Below are 22874 nucleotides of genomic sequence, written 5' to 3' on the forward strand. Positions count from 1 at the left end.
ATAAATAAATAAATAAATAAATAAATAAATAAAATAATATAACATAACATAACATATTATTGTATATGCACCTAATAGCCATTTTCTACTTCTTTATACGGATATTAGGGAAGCTACATTTTAAAAACCTCATTTCACTGGAAACATTCATCATTCAGTAAGTAGAAAACTGTCAGGGCTATTGAGATTTTCTATGTTTTAAGATTGGAAAACACTTTTAATTTTAAAAAGTATTAAACTTTACATAGGAAAAATTTGGGGAGTAGGGCAAGGACAAGGTCTCATTACATGCTTCAGATTACCTCCCCAGGTCTCAATCACTGTTTCAGCTTTTGGAATGCTAGCATTTCACTTAGACATCACCACACCCAATTCAAAACACATTTTTTCAACTTATAGCAAACTCATCACATATTTGATATAGTTATTACTGCGGATTTACTTTTGGTTCCTTCTCTTGTTTACATGTTGAAAGGCCTACATAGGACACAAATTTAAAAATACGTATAAAGACCCAGGCATGTTCCTTACACGATCAATCCCAGTACATGGGAGGAAGAGGCAGTCAGATCTCTGAGTTCAAGGCCAGACTGGTCTATACAGCGAGTTCTAGAACAGCCAATGCTACAAAGTGAGACGCTATCTCAGAGAAAGAGAGAGGGGGGAGGGAGAAGAAGGGGGAGGGGAAGAGAGAGCGAGCCTAGATAGTTAAGTAATAAATACAAAGAAAAAGCTAAGTAATGATAAGTAATGATCTAGGATCTTAAATACAATGGCACACCTCTGCCCACTGTCACTTCTGTCTTGGGCAACAGAGCATCTGGCAGACTGGGAAACACATTCTCCTTTCTTTGAATATAAAAGCTATTAAATGTAGGCAGTGGTGACCAAGGCCCATGTTCTGGTCCTGTTTTATTCATGGTCGCTCCAAATAATGAAAATAAATGATCGGTTAACAGACCTCAGATCTACTAAAGCATAGAGGAGAGAACTCTTTTGAAGACTCATCACTGCCATGACTCAGGACTGGGAGACACAACCCTCTTAAGGACTAAGGAATAACTTATTTGTGTAAAAAAATAAATCAGAATTAATATAGAAGTAACTTGAGGGTAAAGGGTTAAAAGGAGATATATGCTCTCATTTTCAGTTTGATAATACACAGAATACAATAGAATATGCTAATGTTCATTTCCAAATGTCTGTCTGTCTGATGAGCACAGATTTAAGGCTGAGAAAATGAAATAACTCCAGAAAGTTGAGGATATAACTTAGTAACAAAAACCTTGACTGGCATGTGTGAGGCCCTAGGTTCAATCCCTAGTCCCCACCACCACCTGCATACACATGAGTGCTCTCAGAGTCTCTCTCTCTCTCTCTCTCTCTCTCTCTCTCTCTCTCTCTCTCTCTCTCTCTCTGCCTCTCACATGAGCTTGCACGTGCACACGCGCGCGCTCACACACACACACACACACACACACACACACACACGAGCACACACACACAGAGCAGCTCTTGATCTGGAGACGTATTAGTGGTAACAACTACTATGTGTCTGTATTTGTAATCCCAATGAACTGTACAGTTAAAATGGTAACTATGGTAAATGTTATGTATATTTTACAAGAACATCTTTAATGCCATTAGCCTTAAGAATATACATGATACAAGTATGTATTACTTGTTATGAATTTTTTTCATCTAGGCCAATAGTAAAAATTTTAAAGCATGAACATTAAAGTGAGCACTCAGATCAATTGACTCATTAACAACAAAAATATGCTATTATTTTAGAAAGCTCTTAACTATGCCAGGAGACTCTGCTTATTAAAAGAATCCTACACACATGTGTGTATATATAAACATGTGTGTATATACATATCTGTATGCATATTCATGTAACATATAAACATAAAAACACATACATGCACATATATGTATACACATTACAAGCACCTATGGCCAAGCCAACAATTCACTTGTATCCCCATACTGTTAGCAGTAAAACAGTAAAATTGACTATGGTAGGGTCCATTCATAATGTAGAACTGAAAAATATATCACAGTATAATCAAGCAGATTTGCACAGTAGCTAAGATATAGAAATTGTTGTGGGGTTGAAGCATCTATTTTCTGTGCCCTACTTACCCCACCTCCACCCATGCACTGCCTCTTATCCCAGAAAAGTGATTTCTGATTGCTTACCACCAGTCCTAGTACCAGGGTGCGAACTCTTTCTCCAATCTCTGGTGAAATGTCATTGCCAAACTGCTGCAGGGTAGTAAGAAATCGTTTCAGCTTGCTGAGTTGCCTAGCACCACAGGCTGGGGGCAGCTGTTGATTAGCCAGAGAAGAGGAAGAGGAAGAGGAAGGCCCGTTGCTAAAGCCATTAGGCGGTGAGGGGGCGCCATTCAAGGCCGTAGGTGAATGGCTGGTGCCATTCGTTACTGTCAAGGGCACAAAAATCAGAAGGAAAAAGTAAATAAGTTTACAAAGAGAATGCATAAAGGAGCTGCCACTAAGAGTCCTTGCCTGGAAATCTTGTGCTTGTGTGATTTCAAAAATACTGGGACATTCTGCAAAATGCTTGGACATCACAGCGTCACCGGACTCGGGTACTCTATCAACACTAAGTCTCCTCCTTACAGTGAGGGGCAGCCTGCTGCACAGAAGCTGATAATAAATGGAGCCTGCTGCTGCTGCACCGAGCCAGCCCTGCCTCCCATGTGCACATATGCCAACCACCTGAAACGCTTCAAACATAACACAAACAGCTTTGGATGTCAGCCTTTTGTCACAGGCTTACATCAATATAACAGGATGGCTTCTCCCTAAACTGCTCCCCTAGAGAAAGTGTACATTTGGTGGGAACTAAATTTATCACTGAACATTTTTAATCATGTTTTGTACACACAACTGACAGCTGTGTTTATGGGAAGAGGACTTTCAAGTTTTAACCTTATACCACCCAATTAGAAGGCTATTTTATTTCCCTCTTATTTCTTAACCATTTATTTGGGGAGCGGGGGGAACATAAGTTTTACATAGAAAGATAGGAAGACAAAATGGATTGAGAGATTACTAAGGAGTTATTTTAAGACATTGAAAGGAGACAACTCAATTTAACCCAGAGCATGGATTGGTAGTAATTTATTAAATTGCTTTCTCTAATGTAACTTATTTGAACACCAAGGATAATGGGTCTATAAGAACTAGCACTGGAGTCACAGTGTGCTGTGCCACGTGCCTGCCATCCAGCACTGGGAAGATGTAGGCAAGAGCATAAGAAGTTTAATATTATCTTCAACTACACATAGCTAGTCTGAGGCCAGCGTGGGCTACATAGTGAGACCTTAAAAGCAAAAGGAAAACAGAATTAAATGTTTTTTTCATCTCAGTGAGGAACAAAGTAACCTATCAATGCTAGCTCAGGAGGACTTCTCAGAGGAGACATATGCCTGTCACCATTACTTTGGATAACAAACCATTTGATGACAGGTTACAACTTGGCATGTCACAGCCTTCTGCCCTGTACACATTTGGCAAGAACTTTTAAATGGAGGGGCAGTTGTACAGAACGCTTAGGATGTCTATCTTCAGAGACTCATGGCTCTATTTTTGCCTCTCAGATAGTTTTCATGCATATGGTTTCATGGCACATGGTCCATTAAGAGTATCATCTATAACAGATAAATATTTCTTAGCATCACAAAGCTTTGATGACAATTTTAGCCAGAATTGTGAGACTGATTAAATCCATCCCATAGAATGCCCCTGCTAGAATGGGGAAGTTGCTTGATGGTCAGAATGTTCTCTCCCTTTCTGGGATGTTATAGGAAGAACTCAGAACATGGGACCTGGGCTGAGTGCAAACAGAATACAGTTTGATAGAAGCCTGGCAGGTCCCTAACAAGTCATGCTGCTGAATTCAGAAAGGTTTCTACAGGTGACTGTGGCATCAAGCACCTGCCTTTTAAATTTCAGAATGTGAGGGTTTTTTTTTTTTTTTTAATATTATTTGTAGCTAGTTGTCATGGAAGAAAGCAAGGTAGAAATAACTAGAAATAATTATAGCACATTTCTATGTTCTAAGTGAAAGTGAACAAGCAAAATAAAGAGCTCTACATTAACAGGAATTAAAAGTCATAGGTGTAACTAGACCAAGGAAGCAAATGTAATATTATTCATTTGCTCAAATTGTGGCGGATTACAATGTTGAAGTAATAATATAAAGGCAGACAAATATTCACAGTTGTACCAATTATATCTAAAACACGACACTTTTGTTTGGGTTTAATACCCATTACCTACTGGCAAACTTTCAAGGTTTTTGTGCTTGATTCTGCACAAAGCCTTGATATGGGATTTTATTTTTCCTTGATGATTTTTTTTTTATGTGCAGAAAAATTTCAATTTAACCTTCCAAACTGAAAACTTCAGTTCCGAACTGAGTACTTACATGTTGTTGGCGTGAATGAGCTGGTTCTCGGAGCTCCTTGAGTGGTCGGAGGAGGCGGCATTGCGGGGGGAGTCAGCCTAGACTGCGTCTTCACATCCACAGGTGAGTCTGGCATCGTGCAGTGCTTCTCAGTACGATCTGGGAATGCCACCAGGAACATGTTATTTCACTCCTTCAACACCCAGGAGTCACAAAGCCGGGTCTGTCTTTTTCAGAGGCACACAAACACAACAAATCCCACATCTTCTATCAGTAAAATATGCTGATCTATGGAAGCAGGATTTTGTCATCCAAACACCACTTGAGAAGGTGTAGCATAGAGAGGGGACTTTATTTGTAACCAGGCTGTATAATATTCTATTGTTATTTCTGGCTTAGGCAGATGCTACCTTGGTACTGCTCTCTTTGCATCAACACAACTCCACTCAGTAGAAAACAGATGAAGAGGGTGAACCCACCCTGATGGCTCAGAAGTAATTGAAACCCAGTGTCAATTAAGTAGTGAGGAGGTCCAGGCAGAAGCAGGCACGTTACAGTCCAGTTCTATCAGACCTCCCATCCCTGCTTTGCTTAGTTTCCTGGTTGATTAAATGAAACACGTTATGTTCTCCAGATCCTCAATTTTATCTGCCCTATTTTGAAAACACATAAATGTTCTATCTATGGTAAACTTAAGCTATTCTTTATGTAGAATATATGAATTTGTGGCCTGTCCTGTTATTTACAAGCTTGAGAGCAATACTCCAACTTATATTCTTAGAATATGAAAGTCTCAAAGTAAAAACTGAAAACAGTGAAAGGACAGCCCTGGACAAACCCCCTTATTACCTAATGATGACCATGCATAAGCCCACGTTGTTTCCTCCTAAGCCTATTTCCCTTTTCTCCTAGGTATACTGGATGGTTTGAGTCACTCTGCAGTCTAGACTGACAAGGACACTCACAATGTGGACCAGCCTGGCCTTGAACTTGCATCAGTTCCCTTTTGTCAGCATCTCAATGAACGGAACATGGGGGTTCTATGTTTATTTTTCCCTTGATATGTTCACCTATTTCTTAGGCTAATATAAATTTCAAAGCAATAGATTCTCGCTGAAAACGAAATGGTTTCTTGCTTGCTGCTTTGAGATCCAATTTTACGTAAATACATGATAGACACTCCAAAAACATTCTTGAGGTAATTTTAAACTTTAGAGGCAAAAATTTTAAACTTATACTTTCTTTTTTAAAAAGGAAAAAATAATACACTATTCAGAGCAGGATTTTAAAATTATAATTCCCAAATTTACTGAGGAGTCAGATATTAAGAGATCTCATTGGCTCAGTGGTTAAGAGGACATACGGGGATCAATTTACAGCACCTATATACTTGCTCTCAATCACCTGTAACTCCAGTTATAAGAAGTCCAATAGCCTCTTTGACATCTTAAGGCTTGTGCATACACATGGTGTGCACACACACCCATACACACACACACACACACACAGTATACATATACACACAATACACATACACACACATAATATTAAAATAAGTAAATATTTTTTAAAGTCAATTATCGAATAACAATGAAATCCCACATTACTGTTATTATAATCCCAAACCTAGTTCATCTTTCTTCAAAGCAACTCGCTATGGCAGCACTCATGACACATGCGTGTAGTCTCATCACTTGTCAAAGTAAGGCAGAGTGGACCAGGAGTTCAAGGCCAGCTTGAAATACTAAGCTTGTATCTCAAACAAAAGCAATTTCTCACGTGGACCTGGTGGCACACACCAGGAATCCCAGCACTAGAGAGGCAGAGACAGAGGGATTGCTTTAAATTTGAAGCCATCCTGGTCTAAGCACAGAAATGTAAACTCATGAAGGCTACTTAGTAATACCTTGTCTCAAAAAAAAAAAAAAAAAAAAAAAAAAAAAAGCATTTTCATAAGATGTAGGATGCAATAAAAACAGGGCATTTTAAAAGCTGAAATAATGTTGATACCATTTTAAGGATGACATAATACCATGAAAACCAACTTGAACAAGAACAAAACAACCCGGTGAGAGTATTTTGCTTCATAATTGAGTCAGTGGTATCCGGCTCTGTGTCTTCCTCTCTGCCATTGGTTTAATAACACTGAATAATCCCAGGTCAAGAGAAGTGTCCCAAGGGACATGTTGGCAGCAATACAAACCCAACTTGCTCCAGACTTTATCTTACTGTGAAAACCATGTCTTTATACTGCTATCCCAGGGCACACAACCACCAGCACCAGTAATCCCTTATTTCAGAAAAATAAACAAGTTAGCCAGGCTTTAAACTGCTCCTTCAATAAATCCATTGCACGTCTACTCTCCTCAACCAACCTCGGCAAGAAGGGAATAGTTTTCCGCTTATACTGCAGCTGAGGGAAGAGGCACAGCAGCGAACACGGTCTCCCTAAATAAAGGCAAATACTTCTGTCATGCCAAGAAAGGAAGGAGGGAGGCAGGCTTGCCAGAGTCTGCTGGAAGATAACAGTGGGAACTGCTGGTCCATCTGGCTTTCATTCTGCTAACACTCACAGGGAACCAAGAGGGAAGGCAGGCCAGATCCACAGAGCACGTGGTTGCACAGACCGAAAAAGCAAGAGCAGAGGGGGGAAGGGAAAATGGGAGGCATGAAAAAAAAAATCCATGAAGCAATAAAAGGAAAAAGGAGAAACACAGAAAGAACAAAACAAGGAGAAAGGTCCCAAAGGGAAAGATACCCTCAGAAGCTTCACTGACGCATAGCTGAAGCAGGCCCCTTCAGCCGGGCCACAGTCACCTACCTCAGATGGCAAGAATACCTACCCTGAGAAGGCTCACACAAGTCCTCTATCCTTTTAAGTACTTATTATACCAAGAATAAAGGCTACACTGAAGAGCTCACCATGGGCTTCTTCAAACTTAAGAGTTAGATTTTTGCTGAAGATACTCTGTGGTATTTCTAGCTCAGTCCAGTTCTAGAAAGAGATTGGATGTACTCATAGCTTTAACTGAGAAACATTTTCAACACCAGCCTCAGACCACAAATGTAACATAATGCCTATCCAGAATTTCGCTATCGAAACAGGTATGAAGGGAAAGAACTCGCAATCAACACGTGGAAGGCTTTCACTAGTTCAAAGAGGAATGCATGCATTCTGACCTGATCTGTTGTGTACATGTGCATATGCAGGATTTTGACATTAGCCAAATTTCTGTGACGGTTGGCTTCTCTGATCAAATAGTTCCAACCCAGAGGCCCTACAAACTACGACAAAGTGGGACCATATGTAAGTCATTCTGTTCTGCTCGGCACAATCCATCCAGGACAGTGACGGATGAGGAAATCATCAGGCAGGCACAATCCATGCACATAGAAATGTTCTGCAGCACAGAGAGTTAAGATAAATTTGGACAGTATGTTTCAAGTATGCAGAGCTCTGTCGCATTTGTTTGGGATTATTTTTTTTTCCCAATGTTTTTGAAATATATATTCTTGAAACTATATAGCAAACAGCACAAGAGCGATGACTTAACCAGAGAAACACTTCACCCTATTTCAAATTAAAGGGCACAGTTAAACCAGTATGAGTTTAGAACACATCACAGGTACCTTTCTTAAGCTAATGAAGATTATGCTTTCCTGGTATATTCTTCCTGTTTTTCAGTTGCCAGAGGGCAACTTGTGGTACTCATTTGAAAGAGTGACACAAAATGATACAAGAAAGGGAGCAAAAAGAAAGAGGGAGAGGAAAAAGAAAAGACTGAAAAAGAAAACTGGTCAGGTCTGGAAGGTAGGTAAAATAAACAAGAGTTGACTTTACCTCTCAATGATTCATACAGCTTCCAGACAAGACAATCTTCCCAGTGTAGTAACATTCTTCTCACTTGGCAAATATCCAGCACATATGTACCAAAGATGGTGGCACATGGAAAAACTTACGGCATAGAAAAATGTATTACTGATACCATTTCTGTGTTCATTGCCAGGGCCCTCTAGAGGCGATATGTTTTTCATTTCCTTTTTCTTTCTTTGTTCAATGTAAAAAGGTATAACATAATCTGGCTTGGCGCTTGTCTCACTTAAAGTTAGTCCAAATAGTTCCAGGTGTGTTTTTAAGGTATGAAAGACAGGGAATCTACACAGTGGCCTTGTTTATAAGCCATGTTGGAGAAGATCCATGTAAAGGAAGTCTTCCAACCATTAATAGTAAGCCCTCCTTTAAGTGAGTTATCCTGAGCCTTACTTGGGCACAGCAAAAATGGGAATGCTATTCTGTGTTTCCCTTACAGATATGGTAAGAAATTAAGTGAGATTATGTGTTTAAAACCCAAGCTCACTTATATGGAAAACCAATGTCCTTCTGTACTTTCCTATGCAGATCTCTGTCTCTTGCAAGTTCATCAAGTCTGTCATCTGTCACTATAGGAGATGGCTATTGCTATTCCTGGGGTTTGTGGAGCATTTTTTCTTTTTGCTTTTTGCTTGTTTTGAGTCTTTCTCTGTTGCTTCCCTCAGTGCAAACTGCCCTGCCCTTATCTGCATATGCTTTAGTGCTCATTAGAGCTCATACATACATGTTCTCTTACAGTTTTCTTCAGGTGCCCATGCACCAAGCACCTCACCTACTTATGCTTTCTTTCTCTTTCACCATCCATCAGTCTGTCTGAGGCAATGTATATGACCTACACACACCAACTCCTGGAAACAAGAGGAAACTTAACGGGCTACTGTCTCTTTTTAATTATCCCTTAGGAGTGTAATTAAATAAACATGTACAGGCTGAGTGTGGTGACACACACCTTTAATCCCAGCAATTAAGAGACAGAAGTGGGTGGATCTCTGTGAGTTCAAGGGCAGCCTGGTCTACATACTGAGTTCCAGGCATCAAGAGCTACAGCAAGACCCTATCTCAAAAAACAACACAAAGTAAAACACACATAACTCAGCTTATAGGGAGAATGACCATGTTCCCTCTCTACATCTTTTCTCTGTATGGGAACTAGTTCAAATCAAGCAACTTTGGGGCTGGAGAGATGGCTCAGTGGTTAAGAGAATTGAATGCTATTACAGAGGACCCAGGTTCAATTCCCTGCCTGCACAGGGAAGTTTACAACTGTTTGTAATTCCAATATCTGACACCTTTACCCAGACATACATGCAGGCAAAACACCAATATACATGAAAAAAAAAAAAAAAAAAAAAAAAAAAGGTAATCAACATACCAGCCATTGAGATAGAGTAGAATTCAGGGACAGATGCCCCAGGATTTCTATTTGGATTATGTTCCAATAACTCATCCAATAACTCATTGTAAATTGAAAATATCCTAAATCAGAAATGAATTTAAGAAATGCATTTGTGGGGCCCATAAGATGATTCAGTGGATAAAAGTACTTTCCACCAAGCTTAGTAGCCTGAGCTGTAAACTGTAGCCATACAATAAATGAGAGAACAGACTTCTGTTCTGTACATTGTCTTCTGTTCCCCACAAGTGCCTTTGGCATTTGGACATATACCTACACATAAACAAACAAACAAATAAACAAATAAATAAATAAATAATAAAATATAATTTCAAAACAATGCATTTTGTTTGCTTTATAAAGACAGGGTTTCTTGTGGTCCTGGCTGGCCTCAAACCCACTAAGCAACTAGAGACGATTTTTTTTCTCTTGACCTTCCCATCTCTGCCTAGAGAAGCCATGCTTAGATGAAGTCTTCACTACCTTGCCTGCTCAGAAATACACTTAAAGTTAAACATAGACACACACACTAACACACACACACACACACACACACACACACACACAATCCCAGCACCCTGGAGGCAGAGGTCAGTGTGAGTTAATGCTAGCCAGAGCTACATACTGAAACTCCATTTTTAAAACAAAATCAATGACAAGAAAGCAAAAAGAGCAGATGGGAGAGCATTTAGTTCCTCTAGCCTGCCTACCAATATCACATCTGAGTAGCACAGCGCATGGTGTAACGTCTCTTTTTGTTCCTGACATCACGTGACTAATAGCCACTGCTATTCAGCATCCTTTACATCACCATCTCAGGAAAAACATCAAAGCTTAAATTAAAAGACATATCCCAAGTTGGGAAACCTCCGTAATACAGGACAATTATGAAGATCTGAGATTAAGTTGAACGCTGTCATTACTTTCCTGTACTTCTATGCAAGTGTGACTATATTTCTCTTCTTGTCATATATGTGTCATGTCTAAATGTCGCCAAAAACTCACTTGGGCTTTTTATTTTGCTTTGTTTCAGTTTGTTTTTTGACACAAAATTTCATGACTGTATCTCAGGCTGGCTTCAAACTCAATGTAATCCTCTTGCCTCAGCATCCAGACTACTGAGATTGCAGGCACTTATCACCACTCGGCCCAGATTCCATGTGTTGCTACTGATACAGCATTAAGAGGTGAGGGCTTTAGGAAGTGCTTAGGTTATGAAGGCTCTGCTTTCAGACATGACACCAGTTGATTGTAAAAGGGCTGAAGCGAGAGGCATGGTGGCTGTGGTCCCAGTTACTTGGGAGGCTGAGACAAAGGGATTACATGTTTGTGTTCAGCCTAAAGTTTAAGGATATCCTGTCCCAACATTAAAACAGATAAATAGAAAGTGGTGAAGTATAGTCTGGTGGTAGACATGTGCCCAGTATGCACAAGGGCTTGGGTTCAATCCTCTGTTGAAAATGTATAAAAAGAGCAAACACGGCACTGGGGAGGTTCCGAGGAGAACTACAGTCTCCTTTGCTTCACCATGTGAGGACCGGCACACTCAACAACATGGAAGTGTAGATTAGGCCCTCACTCAGCAGGAAACTGAAACCTTCAGGTCCCAGCCCTGTGAAAAACAGATTCCTTGTTTTATAAATTACCCACTCTATAGTATATTGTTATAGCAACATGAACGAACTACAAAAGCAAATGTCATGAGTATTTCTGAAACATGAAAGGATCTTATCTTTTCTCTGACCGTACGACTTCACAGAACTGCAATAAATGATATTAGGTACCTATATTTTCAGCATTCAGAAGCCTGTTGTAGGAGGGGATGATAAATTCAAGGCTAGACTGGGCTGTAATAAAATACTCTCTCTAATATTTCTCTCTCTCTCTCTCTCTCTCTCTCTCTCTCTCTCTCTCTCTCTCTCTCACACACACACACACACACACACACACACACACACACACTAAAATAATTTTTAAAAAGAAGAAACCACTTTGCTGGGCATGGCAGTATACAACTGTAATTCTAGCAACAATAAAGAGTGGGAAGCAGGGTCAGTAGTTCAAGGCCTGCCTGAGCTGAGTCAGGAGACTGTCTCAAAGAATAACAATCAAACAAATAAGAAGCAATTACCTTAAGGAGAGTTCCAAAGTTCCCACGATAAATGCAAATATCCCGTTGGTTTAGCTCAGTCACAGACAGAACAGAGCTCCAACTCCAAACTTCACATCTCTTGCTGGCGTCACATGGTGAGTTTGTTCAGCTACCTACCTTATCCCCACAATTCCAATGGGCAGTTGCTCTTTGTTTTATAGGAATTCTCTTATCAGACATGCCTTTCAGAGGTGGGGTTGAAATCTTGTTGAACAAGTAGTTCAAGGAAGTGCTACAGAAGATACTTCACGGGAACACCCAACTTCCTAAACAAGGAGGAAACAGCCCTAATCCTTCCATGGGGCAGGGTGGGGCTGTACTATCTAAAGCATCTTCTCTTCAGCTTCTACCAGTGTTATCCAAAGCATAGCCTTCCTCCATTCACATATATCTCTAGGTCCTCCTGAATATCCATTGCTCTCCCATTTAAAATCAGTACCTATTGTCTCTTTTCAAATACATTTTCAACCCTCATCATAAAATTCCCATCAGTGATCTAGTTATAAAGTAATTATTTCAAAGAGCAACCTCCTTGAAAACATCCACTGAAATTTTCTCTGATGGCCAGTGGGTACAGTGTGTGTGTGTGTGTGTGTGTGTGTGTGTGTGTGTGTGTGTAAAGAGGTTTATAAAGTAATGTTTCCTGGGGGCTTTTTCAAACATCCCTAGTGTTATTTCACTCTCATTCTTCCCTCTTTCTCTATAAACCTAAAACTCTGAAAAAAAAAAAAAAATCACTGAAGAGAGAGTTGAAAGATTTTAAGAGCCAGGGGAACTGATGCCTGCTGCTGGAAGTGTTTTCCAGACATTTAAGGGAAGCTATATCCATGAAATCTCATTTTAATATTTCAGCTTATACACCTATGGCCCATGCCAGCTTCAAACCTCCCTTGGTAAATAGTAATATAATCATTGTCACACACATATATGTTAAACAAAGAGGGGTTAAAAACACTTATGAGCTCAAAAATACACTGTTTCTCTATTCTACAATGAACATACTTTAATCTTACCACTAAAACTAAGCTGTGATGATTCAAACTGACTGTCAGTTTACCATCTAGAATCACATAGGGTTTGAAGCTCAGTGTATGTCTGTTGGATTTTCTAGATTAGCTTGGTATGAAGAAACACACCCTATGTATGGGCAGCACTGCTCCATAGACTGGCGTCCCAGGCTGAATATAAAGGAGAAGACGAGCTGAGCATCAACATCGTCCCACTATTTCCTGACTGTGAATGCAGTGTGACCAGATGCCCCCGGTTCCTGCAATCCCTGATAAAAATGCACTGGACCCTCGAAATGTAAACCATCATTAATGCCTCTTTCCTTAAATTGCCATTTGCCATGTATTTTTGTAGTGGCAATGAGAGAATCAACAATACACATGCAAAACTCTGTAAGGATAGCTCCACAGAAAGTGTGATGGCATGCATTATGTCACATCTAAGTTTACAATGAAAACAAATGACAGATCCTTCCATTAGAAAGGAGGAGAGACAAAGACTGAAGACGGAGGTTTGGAATGCTGGCTCGCTATCACAGGCCAAATGCTACTCCATTTGGCTTGAAAACACAGGAATATAGACCAAACTCATGAATGTTGCATCCAGGGCTAGTGACACAATAGGATATACATGTTCCAGTGCAGTAGCCAGGGCCACATGTGGCAATTTAAATTGTAATTAAAATTAAGTAAAGCTTGACGTTTCCTTCTGACCATTCTAGTCATGTCACGTGTTCAACAGCCATGGCTACATGGGGTTCAGGACTGCCATCTTGAAAGCTTGTTGCGTCATCATCACAAAGGAGAAGAAACTCTAAGATAAGGGCTCTAAAGTGACAAAGCAGCCAAACTAGGATTAAGAGGGCCTTTATTCTGGGCCTAACCATTTCCCAAGGCTATTCAGGTCACCCTAATTACTAATCATTGTACACAATTTTATGTGATAGCTACCAATAGAAAATGTGTACTAGCCAGGCAGTGGTGGTGCACGCCTTTAATCCCAGCACTTGGGAGGCAGAGGCAGGCGGCGGATTTCTGAGTTCGAGGCCAGCCTGGTCTACCGAGTGAGTTCCAGGACAGCCAAGGCTATACAAAAAAAAAAAAAAAAAAAAAAAAAAAAAAAAAAAAAAAGAAAGAAAAAGAAAAAGAAAATGTGTACCTTTGAAATCTGAAAGCTAAGATGAAGCTCACTAAGTCATAAACTCTGAGCAGCAAGCGTGAGAATAGACATCTTGGGTACAAGCCATTAGTAAACACCAGGGAAAGGATGATTAGCAAAACATAGCCACCAACACAAGCCTAAAATGGAGTTGTCAGCAGCTGGTCCAAAATCAGATAACAGCCATGGTCATCTGTGCCTCTAATGGGCATGAAATCTGGTGAAGAAGAAAGCCAGTCAGAAACCAAGGGAAAGTATACCTTCTACTTTTACTTATGGAAACTAACTTCAAAAAAATAAAAGAGGTTTGGATCACCTCCATTTGGAACAAGAATTCCTCTTCTTTCTTTGAGAAAAAATCTCATGTAACCCATGATAGCCTAAATCTCATGTTGCAGCCAAAGATGACTTTGGACTTAAGGTTCCCCTGCCTTTCTTACCTGACTACTGGGATCACAGGAGTGTGTCACCGCACAGGGTTATATTCAGTTCAGAAGCTTGAAGCAGACCTCATGAATGTTAACCAGGCATTGTACCAATTGAGCACTGTCTCCATCCCCTTATTGTATAGCAGCCGTCTAACTATATTGCACACACTAATCCAGTTTTGAGTGCCAACTTCATGAGCACAGACTTTTGTCTGATTTAAATTCCAACTTCCTTGGCGTTTTTTCAGAGTGTGTGGAATAGTAGCATCTGATTCAGGCTGTTGATTGGGTGGATGAAGAAAGCAAAGCTAGGCTGTGCCCAAAACAGCCACAGGTTTGTGACTAATCCACAATCACAAATCAGATCAGAACAAGGTTACCCAGATCAAAACAAGGAATGAATAAACCAGAGGAGAAGTGTTGAGAGCGCATACACGTCAAAAGAAGAAAGTTGGAAAAATAGTCCAATTGGTTCACTTTGAGACTGAGGTGGCCTCCAGATCAAAAGTAAACATAGGAAGAGCCAGATGATGCTGCTAGCTAGAATATTATCTTAGTGATTTCATGAGCAGAAGAACCACTGGTCTTGGCAGATACGGTAGATTCCAGCAGTTACATATCTTTTGGAAACACATCCTTTCATCAACGGTTGTCATCTTGATTCCAGGAACTTTTGGGTCTTCTTGTAATCACTTCTTGGAAGCAGCTCCTGGAAGCTATCAAGGTTTGTATCTAAAGGATGGAGATCTGATGACTTCTTTTGCTTTGGTTTCTTGTGCATCTATTTATCACTTCACCATCCTATGTGAGATATTAGATAAAAGGGTGTCTCCTCTTTCAGACTAAGTACAGACTCCTAATCTAGGCAATCGGCAAATGTTGACCAAATGACAATGATAAAATATTTAGCCAGGCAGAATGGCTACCTGATATTACACCTGTTATACCAGGACTTAGGAAACAAAGGGAGAGGCTACCTTGTAAATTCTTAGCAAACCAGACCACAAACAAGTTTCTTTCTTGAACATATAACAAAATAAAAGTAAGCTAAAAGTATTTAGTAAGAAAACTCCAATGTCCCAATTAACAGAGACATTAGATCATTCCAGAATCTGTAAAACGTCACGATGTAGGGATCCAATCTTCATATTCTTTAAGCACAGATAATTTTTGCTTCAGTAGCTTATTTGGTAAGGAAATGTACAAAAGTCTGAGACCCTGCAAAACGTGGTAGCTCAGACTCTCAATCCAGTCAATTCCAGTTACCCAGGGAACACTTAGCAAATCAAAGCTGAAAATTAGAAGGTGTGCAGGGTATATCTGTGGCTTAGCCACAGACCAACAAACAGTAGGATCTTAACTGAGTATTTCTTGGGGCTAATTGAATGTACTCCAAAGGGAAATAATATTAATAAGCTTCACCTTACAAGCAATGGGAACATGATCAAGTTTTTTGTCGGCCAAATGGCAAGCTACTTTCCCTATCTTAGGTAGACATGGAGGAGAAAAGAGAATAACAAGTCAGAGAAGACTGGTGTGATAGCTCATGCCTGTTTTCCCACCCAGGAGGCTGAGGTAGGAAAGTTAAAAGTTAGAGGGTAGCCTGTATTCTATATTAAGTTTCAGATCACCTTAGGCTGCACAATAAGACCTTGAAAAAAGGAAGATAGAAAAGAAAGAATGAGAGGGGGGGGGAGAGAGAGAAACTGAATGAATGAATGAATGAATGAGTTGGAGAGATTGTTCAACAGTTAAGAGGACTGGTTGCTTTTTCAGAGGACCTGAGTTCAATTCCCAAAATGTACAGGGTGGCTCACAGCCATCTGTAATCCATTTCCAAGGATTCTGACACTATCATTTTGCCACTGCAGGTACCAGGCATACAAGCAGTACACAGACACGCATACAGTAAAAATGTTTTGTTTTGTTTTTTGTTTGTTTGTTTGTTTGTTTGAGACAAGGTTTCTCTGTGTAGTCTTGGTTGTCCTGGAACTCACTCTGTAGACCAGGCTGGCCTTGAACTCAGAAATCCGCCTGCCTCTGCCTCCCAAGTGCTGGGATCAAAGGCATGCACCACCACTGCCCAGCTAGTAAAAATGTTTTTGAAGAAAAAATATATATAATAGAGGAGATGGCTCAGTAGGTAAAGTACTTACTGTGCAGGCATGAAGACCAGAATTAAGATCTAGCATGTCAACCTGTCACCAGCACAAGGAAGAGAGAAGGCAGAGGATCCCTAGAGTCATCTAGCTGGCTAGACTAACTGAATTGCCAAATGCTGAATTCAAGTGAGAGACTCTGCCTCAATATACAAATTAGAAGTTGACTGAGAATGAAAACCAACCTCAGTTTGCTTTTGCATACACACACCAGTATACATATACATACCTACACATACATGCAAATGAATGAATAAATAAATAAATAAAACACAAAGAAATGGCCAAAAATTTAGACAGGTTAGGAAGGAGGGAGGGAGGAAAAGAAGGAGGGAGAAAAGTAGGGAGGGAAGGAGGGTCAGTCAGGAACACTGTATATAACCATAGTCCAGGAAAGGGGACACAAACATCCAGGATAGAAATGGGTACAAAGAAGAGAGACAAAAATTCAGACACTGAACTTTTAGCAAGGAGAAATTGAGGCAAACGTGGTGAGGTTAAAAAGCAAAACCCAGTCCATAAGGAAGAGTCACTTGGGAAAGGGACAAGGTGCACTCAAGTAATCATTTCCACTCAGCTGTCCATTCATGAAACCTATGAGTACCTTTCTCTCCCAGACCTGCCACCATAAAATTATCCTGCCACCTAAATGGGCGTATCAACTCTATTCTCCCATATTCTTGAAAGCCATGCCATCTTTCATGTGATGTTCCAAAAGCCATTGTGTTTTAAAAACCAAATCACCAAACTACAGTGTGCTTACCATTATAGCAGATGGTATTCTCTTAATAATCCTGTCATATGTAAATACCTTTACTTTTTTTTTTTTTTTTTTTTTTTTTTTTTTGCAATACTAGGGAGTGAACCTATGGTCTAGCACATGCTAAGCAGGTCCTCTACTACCAAGCTATACATATGATCCTTTTTAAATTATTATTTACTTTAAGACGGGGGTCAATAAATTGTCAAGGCTAGCCTTGAACTTGTATGAACTGAAGTTACCAGGAAAAAAAAAAAAAAAAGGCATGGCTAGGTCAATGATTCCTCAAGATGAATCTCTGAGAGTTGGCATGTTACAAGTCTGGAGTCAAATTAGATTGAGCTACCCTAGTTTCCAGCTGTTTCTGGCCCGATAGCCTTGTGACATACTACCTGAAACCCTGAATGTATAACTGTGGCAGGCTGCTGGCTGCCAACAAGGCAAGGTGATAATGTAATCAGCTGGCATCTACAACCCACAGCAGCGACTTTTCTTTGCTATGATTCAGCTTCCTGACATTTCCATCCATATATCTAAAATATGACTTAAGAGTTTCTTTTGATCTGTCACTATAAAATCTTTCTGAAACTATTACTACACTGGAACATGTTTTCTTGGGACAAACTGGCTCATGTTCCCAGGACATGCTAACTTTCATTTGGAACCAGAATAAATTCTGCCATCCCTTTGAAGGGAGAGCTGTTTTTGTGTGGATACTTGGGTTCTCTTGTCTCTGCATTTTTTTTTTTTTTTTTTTTTGAGCTGGAATGACAGACTTGCCTACACTCATTTTGACTGTTGTTGCGCTTTAGTGTTCACTTAAAAATAATGCAGCCAAATGTCCAGCTGTAGGTGCACGGCTCCGGCTCAGCTACTGATGAGACTAAAAGTGCAAAACTGGAAAATTGCTGGAGCCCAGGAACTCAAAGCCAAACTGGGCAGCATATGGAGACAATTCTAAACGGTAAACAAAACTTTAAGGGCTAGGGAATTATCACTCAGTTACAAAGCCTTTGCCTTGCTGCTTAACAAGGTTTGATTCTCAGTATAGTAAAAAAAATTAAGAATAAATAAATATTTTTAAACCAGGACTACAGAGATGCCTTAGCATCTTCGGACGAGACTGGCTGATTTGATCCTGGAACTCACATAAAGGTGGGAGGAGAAAACAAACTCCACAGAGTATCCTCTGACTTCTCATATGCACACATGTGCACATGCGCTCTCTTTCTCTCTCTCTCTCTCTCTCTCTCTCTCTCTCTCTCTCTATATATATATATATATATATATATATATATATATAAATATATAATATATATGTAATATATATATATATTACATTTGACAAGATATAAAATATATATAGGTATTGTATATTACTTTAATACATAATACTTTTGAATTTAACAATAATTATTGTTTAATGACCTAGAAACAGTGGTACACTTAAAATCTCAGCATTCAAGAGGTTCAGGGTACAATAATATACATTTCAAATCAGGCTAGGCTAAGTAATGAGTTCAAGGCTACCCTGGTCTACACAGTGAAACACTGACTCAAACACATGAATAAGTGTGGAGTGGTAGCACATGTTTGAAGCCTCAGCAACCACAAGGCCCAGGCAGAAAGACTGCAGCCTGGTCTATACAGTGAGTTCCAGCTTAGCAAGGACAGAAAAACCATACAAAACCACATGAAAATTCATCAGACCTACCTGCAGTGTCTAGCTATTGTTGCAGACAGCAAGAGCAAGAAAAATAAATAAAACTGAAAGAAAAATCACTATCTTCAAGAACTTTACGTTCTTCTTCATGTGATGGCTCACCATTTGTCATCCTAGTTAAGGTGGATTGAAACTTCTAGGGTAAGTCACACACCACACATCACACACACACACACACACACACACACACACACACACACAGAGGCACAATTTACATCCTAATTATGGAATCTTGTTACTTCTCTGTTTAAAATGTTAACAATAGATTCCTTTCACTCTGAGCTCAGAATCCAAAATCCTCTAAGTGACTTGCAAGGAAGCTAGATTTTATCTGCAATCATTTTTTTCCTCTCACCACACACCTCATTGGTTTAATGACTTACAAACTTCTCTGACTTCCAGGCTTTTCTCTCTGCCTGGAGAATACAGTTTAGATTAAACCCACTACACAAAGGAGGTGGCCTTGATCTCTCCCCACAATACTCTACTGTAAACACTATTTTACCTACTGAACTGTCTTTACAGGCTTACCATAATTATGCAACAACTATATAATTACTTGTTTTCCTAATGCCTCCCATAAGACTGGAAAATGTTACAAGTCAAGACACAGGTTACATTATAAATTGTGCATCAATTCAATCCCCAAATTTATAACAAGGTATTCAGTCATAAAGGTGAATAAAGATTTTTCTATTTACAAATACAGATGTGGTAGCTGAGAGATGCCCAGTGGTTAAGAGCTTGCTGCTCTTGCAGAAGGCCCAGACTTAGGTGTCAGCTCCCACATCAGGCAGCTCACAATCACTGTAACCCAGATTCAGAGATTCTAACACCGTCTACTGTCCTGTAGTGGCCAACAGGCACACATGTGGAATACATACATACGTGAAGGCTCTCAAACATTCATACAGAATAAAAATAAATAAATCTCTAGTTATACTGACTTAAAAGGGAGACCAGAGTAGTGAAATTTGCTACTCCTCTTCCGTTTCCTTAATGATAGAAATAACAGAAAGACAGCAGTGGGAAACCTCCTCCATCCGACTTACTTATACTTCACTGATGTCAGTCACTATAGCAGTGGGAAACCTCCTCCATCTGACTTACTTATACTTCACTGATGTCAGTCACTATCATTCCTTCCACATAACGCCAATGAAAAGACAAAATCGGCTAGGCCTGCTGGTGAACACTGTAGTCCCCAAGCACCACAGAAAACCGACCACCAACACAACAACAAAAAACCAAACAACCTTAGGAACTTAGTAAGCTGGATTTTAATTGTAGGATTTCTTTCTTTCTTGAATACTGCAAGGAGTCATTGTCACTCAATGGTGTACTGCTTAATTCCCAGAAACGCATACACATTTGTAATCGTTACTGCTTTACTGCTTTATTCCACTGTAATCAGAATACACAGGGTTTTTTTGTTTTGTTTTGTTTTGTTTTGTTTTCAGTTTTCCTTATCTGATGAGACTTGGTTTCATACCCTACCTAATATGTGACCAGTTTTGGAGGGCCCATGGGCTGTTGAAAAGAACATTGGTTCTTTGGTGTTTGGGTAAAGTATTCTGTAGATATATATTAGGTCCACTTGATTTATGATACCAGTAGCTGCCAATGTTTGTCTGTTTAGTGTTTGGATGTCCAATCTATTGCCATTGGGGGGGAGGGGAGGCTGCCAACTATTAACTACATAGAAAGACCCTACTCCTGAAGACAACACATACTTTGGTTGCAGGACATAAAGAAATCAGTCCCAAACTGACCAGAAAACTTTTCCTGCTGGAAACTTTGGTAACAGGAAGTAGCTCTGCAGGCTTCTGTGAGACCAAAGACATGAGTAGCCTTATCCACCATTAGACCCCACATGCTATAATATCAATCTGCCAAGCAAAATATGACACTAGTAAAACGGTGACATGACTGTCACCAAGGTAGCCAACTCTCTTCTTTATTGGATTTGAGACTTGCTCCAAATGAAAGAATTAAATCTTGGTACTGTTAACCAGGTACCATTGCCCAAAGGCTTTAACACAGCTTTATAGTGTTTTGCTAGATGGTCCTATTGTCAAACTGTTTCTTAAATATTTATATTTATCCCATTGGTTTGTGCTGCTCTCAGTGAAATAATGCTGTCATTCTCTCGTTATCTCACCAGCTGCCTTCAGAGTTCACCTTAATGTCTCAGCCTCCTTTGATCTGTGGTCTACTTCTTATGCCTTTCCTGTAATGAAGGTTCAATGAACTGGGATCTGGTGCCCTTTGCCTTCTAGACCGGATGCTTCCCTGACACAGGTGTTCACACCTCTTGCAACAAGTTCTGCCTGGGACAGACTCTCCTGAGGGCCAGACCTAGTAATCTTATTATGTGCTTTAGCACATCTATCTGGATAGCCACTGACAGGTTAATTTAGAACCAGACCCAACTCTTCCTCTGGGAATCTGCTGCCTCGTCAAATATTTCGTTCCTAAACTTTGTACTATTTTCCAAGCAGCCGACTAAGCTCCAAGCCACAGCCATCCTCCTTGACTTTATGATCCTCCTCAGCTCAACTCATCCCAGTATCCCATCAGTTCCACTTCTGCTGCTGTAATAGTCCTTGCTCACTCCACCACAGACATGGCCTTTACCATCTATATGGGACTGTGCTGTTACCCCCACTTCCACTCAGATCTACCCAAATCCTTCTTCCCATTTGGAACAAGAGTTCCAAAAATGTAACCCTTCACAAAATCAACTTTTAAACCTTGTACAATGAAACAGATTACCAGGAGAAAAACAGAGGGGCTCCCACTTTCAATGTCCAACTCCCTGCATCTAAACATAATGATACTGAAAATAGTTTGTTACACTGAAAGAAATAACATTTTCCAGCTATGCCTTCTATCCCTATTCTGTATATGCTACAATACTTACAGTTAATACATTCCCAAAAAAATCCCAGTCAACTCTTTTTCTCTGGAAGTTACAGATGTTTTAAAAGTTAATTTGAACTGAGCATGGTGGCCCACGCTTGTAATACCAGCACATGAGCTAGCATTGGGGAGGATAATCAGGAGAAATTCAAGGTCATGTTCAGCTATGTAGTGAGTGTGATGAGGTGAAGGCCAGTCTGGACCACATGACAACCTATCTCAAAACAAAAACAAGAAAAACAAACTAAACCAAAAAAGAAAACCCAGTTAATTTTAAGTAGAAATTAACTAGGGAAAACTATGAAGATGAATTATAATAAATTCAGCTTAATTTTTTACAGTAAAAAATTAAAAACTGCATGATAAAATTACAATTTCAATTATCTGCTGCTAATGTAAAATTGGACAGCCAAAACCAAAAAAAAAAAAAAAAGACTAAACAGGAAAAAGTAAGTTACCAGTATGTAATAAAGATGACTTCTTGCCAAGTTTGCTGGAACAACCCTGTCATCGCAGCACTTGGGAAGCTAGGACAAGAGGGTCACGAGTTCAAGGCCAACAACCGTATCTCAAAAATAAAAATATTTTTAAAAATGAAACAACAGAAAATAACTTCTTAGAATATGGCTCAGTGGCTAAGTGTACTTGCTGCTCTTGCAGAAGACTTGAGTTTAGTTTATAGAAGCCACACCAGGCCCCTCACAACCACTAATGACTTCAATTACAGGTGATCTGACACACCTCTCCTGGCTGCTGATGGTAGCTACATTCACATATGCTTATACTCACATAAAGAAATATGTATATGTATGTGTATCTATATGCATATATATGTATATGTATACATATATATACATATGTA

At 39.7% G+C, this 22874-nt stretch overlaps 1 protein-coding gene across 5 annotated transcripts in view; it reads right to left on the minus strand.

The window, feature by feature from the left end:
* The window catches only part of Runx1t1 (RUNX1 partner transcriptional co-repressor 1), a 151669-nt gene that overhangs the window by 55536 nt on the left and 73259 nt on the right, over positions 1-22874 (minus strand). For all 5 annotated transcript variants that reach the window (XM_076924142.1, XM_076924144.1, XM_076924143.1 and 2 more), the window contains 2 exons: positions 4460-4597; positions 2206-2447 (listed from right to left, as the gene is read on the minus strand). In XM_076924142.1, coding sequence (XP_076780257.1) covers positions 2206-2447; positions 4460-4597 — 380 coding nt within the window. The remainder of the gene's footprint in view (positions 1-2205; positions 2448-4459; positions 4598-22874) is intronic.

Source organism: Arvicanthis niloticus, chromosome 25, assembly GCF_011762505.2.
Source record: "Arvicanthis niloticus isolate mArvNil1 chromosome 25, mArvNil1.pat.X, whole genome shotgun sequence".
Classification (NCBI taxonomy): Eukaryota; Metazoa; Chordata; class Mammalia; order Rodentia; family Muridae; genus Arvicanthis; species Arvicanthis niloticus.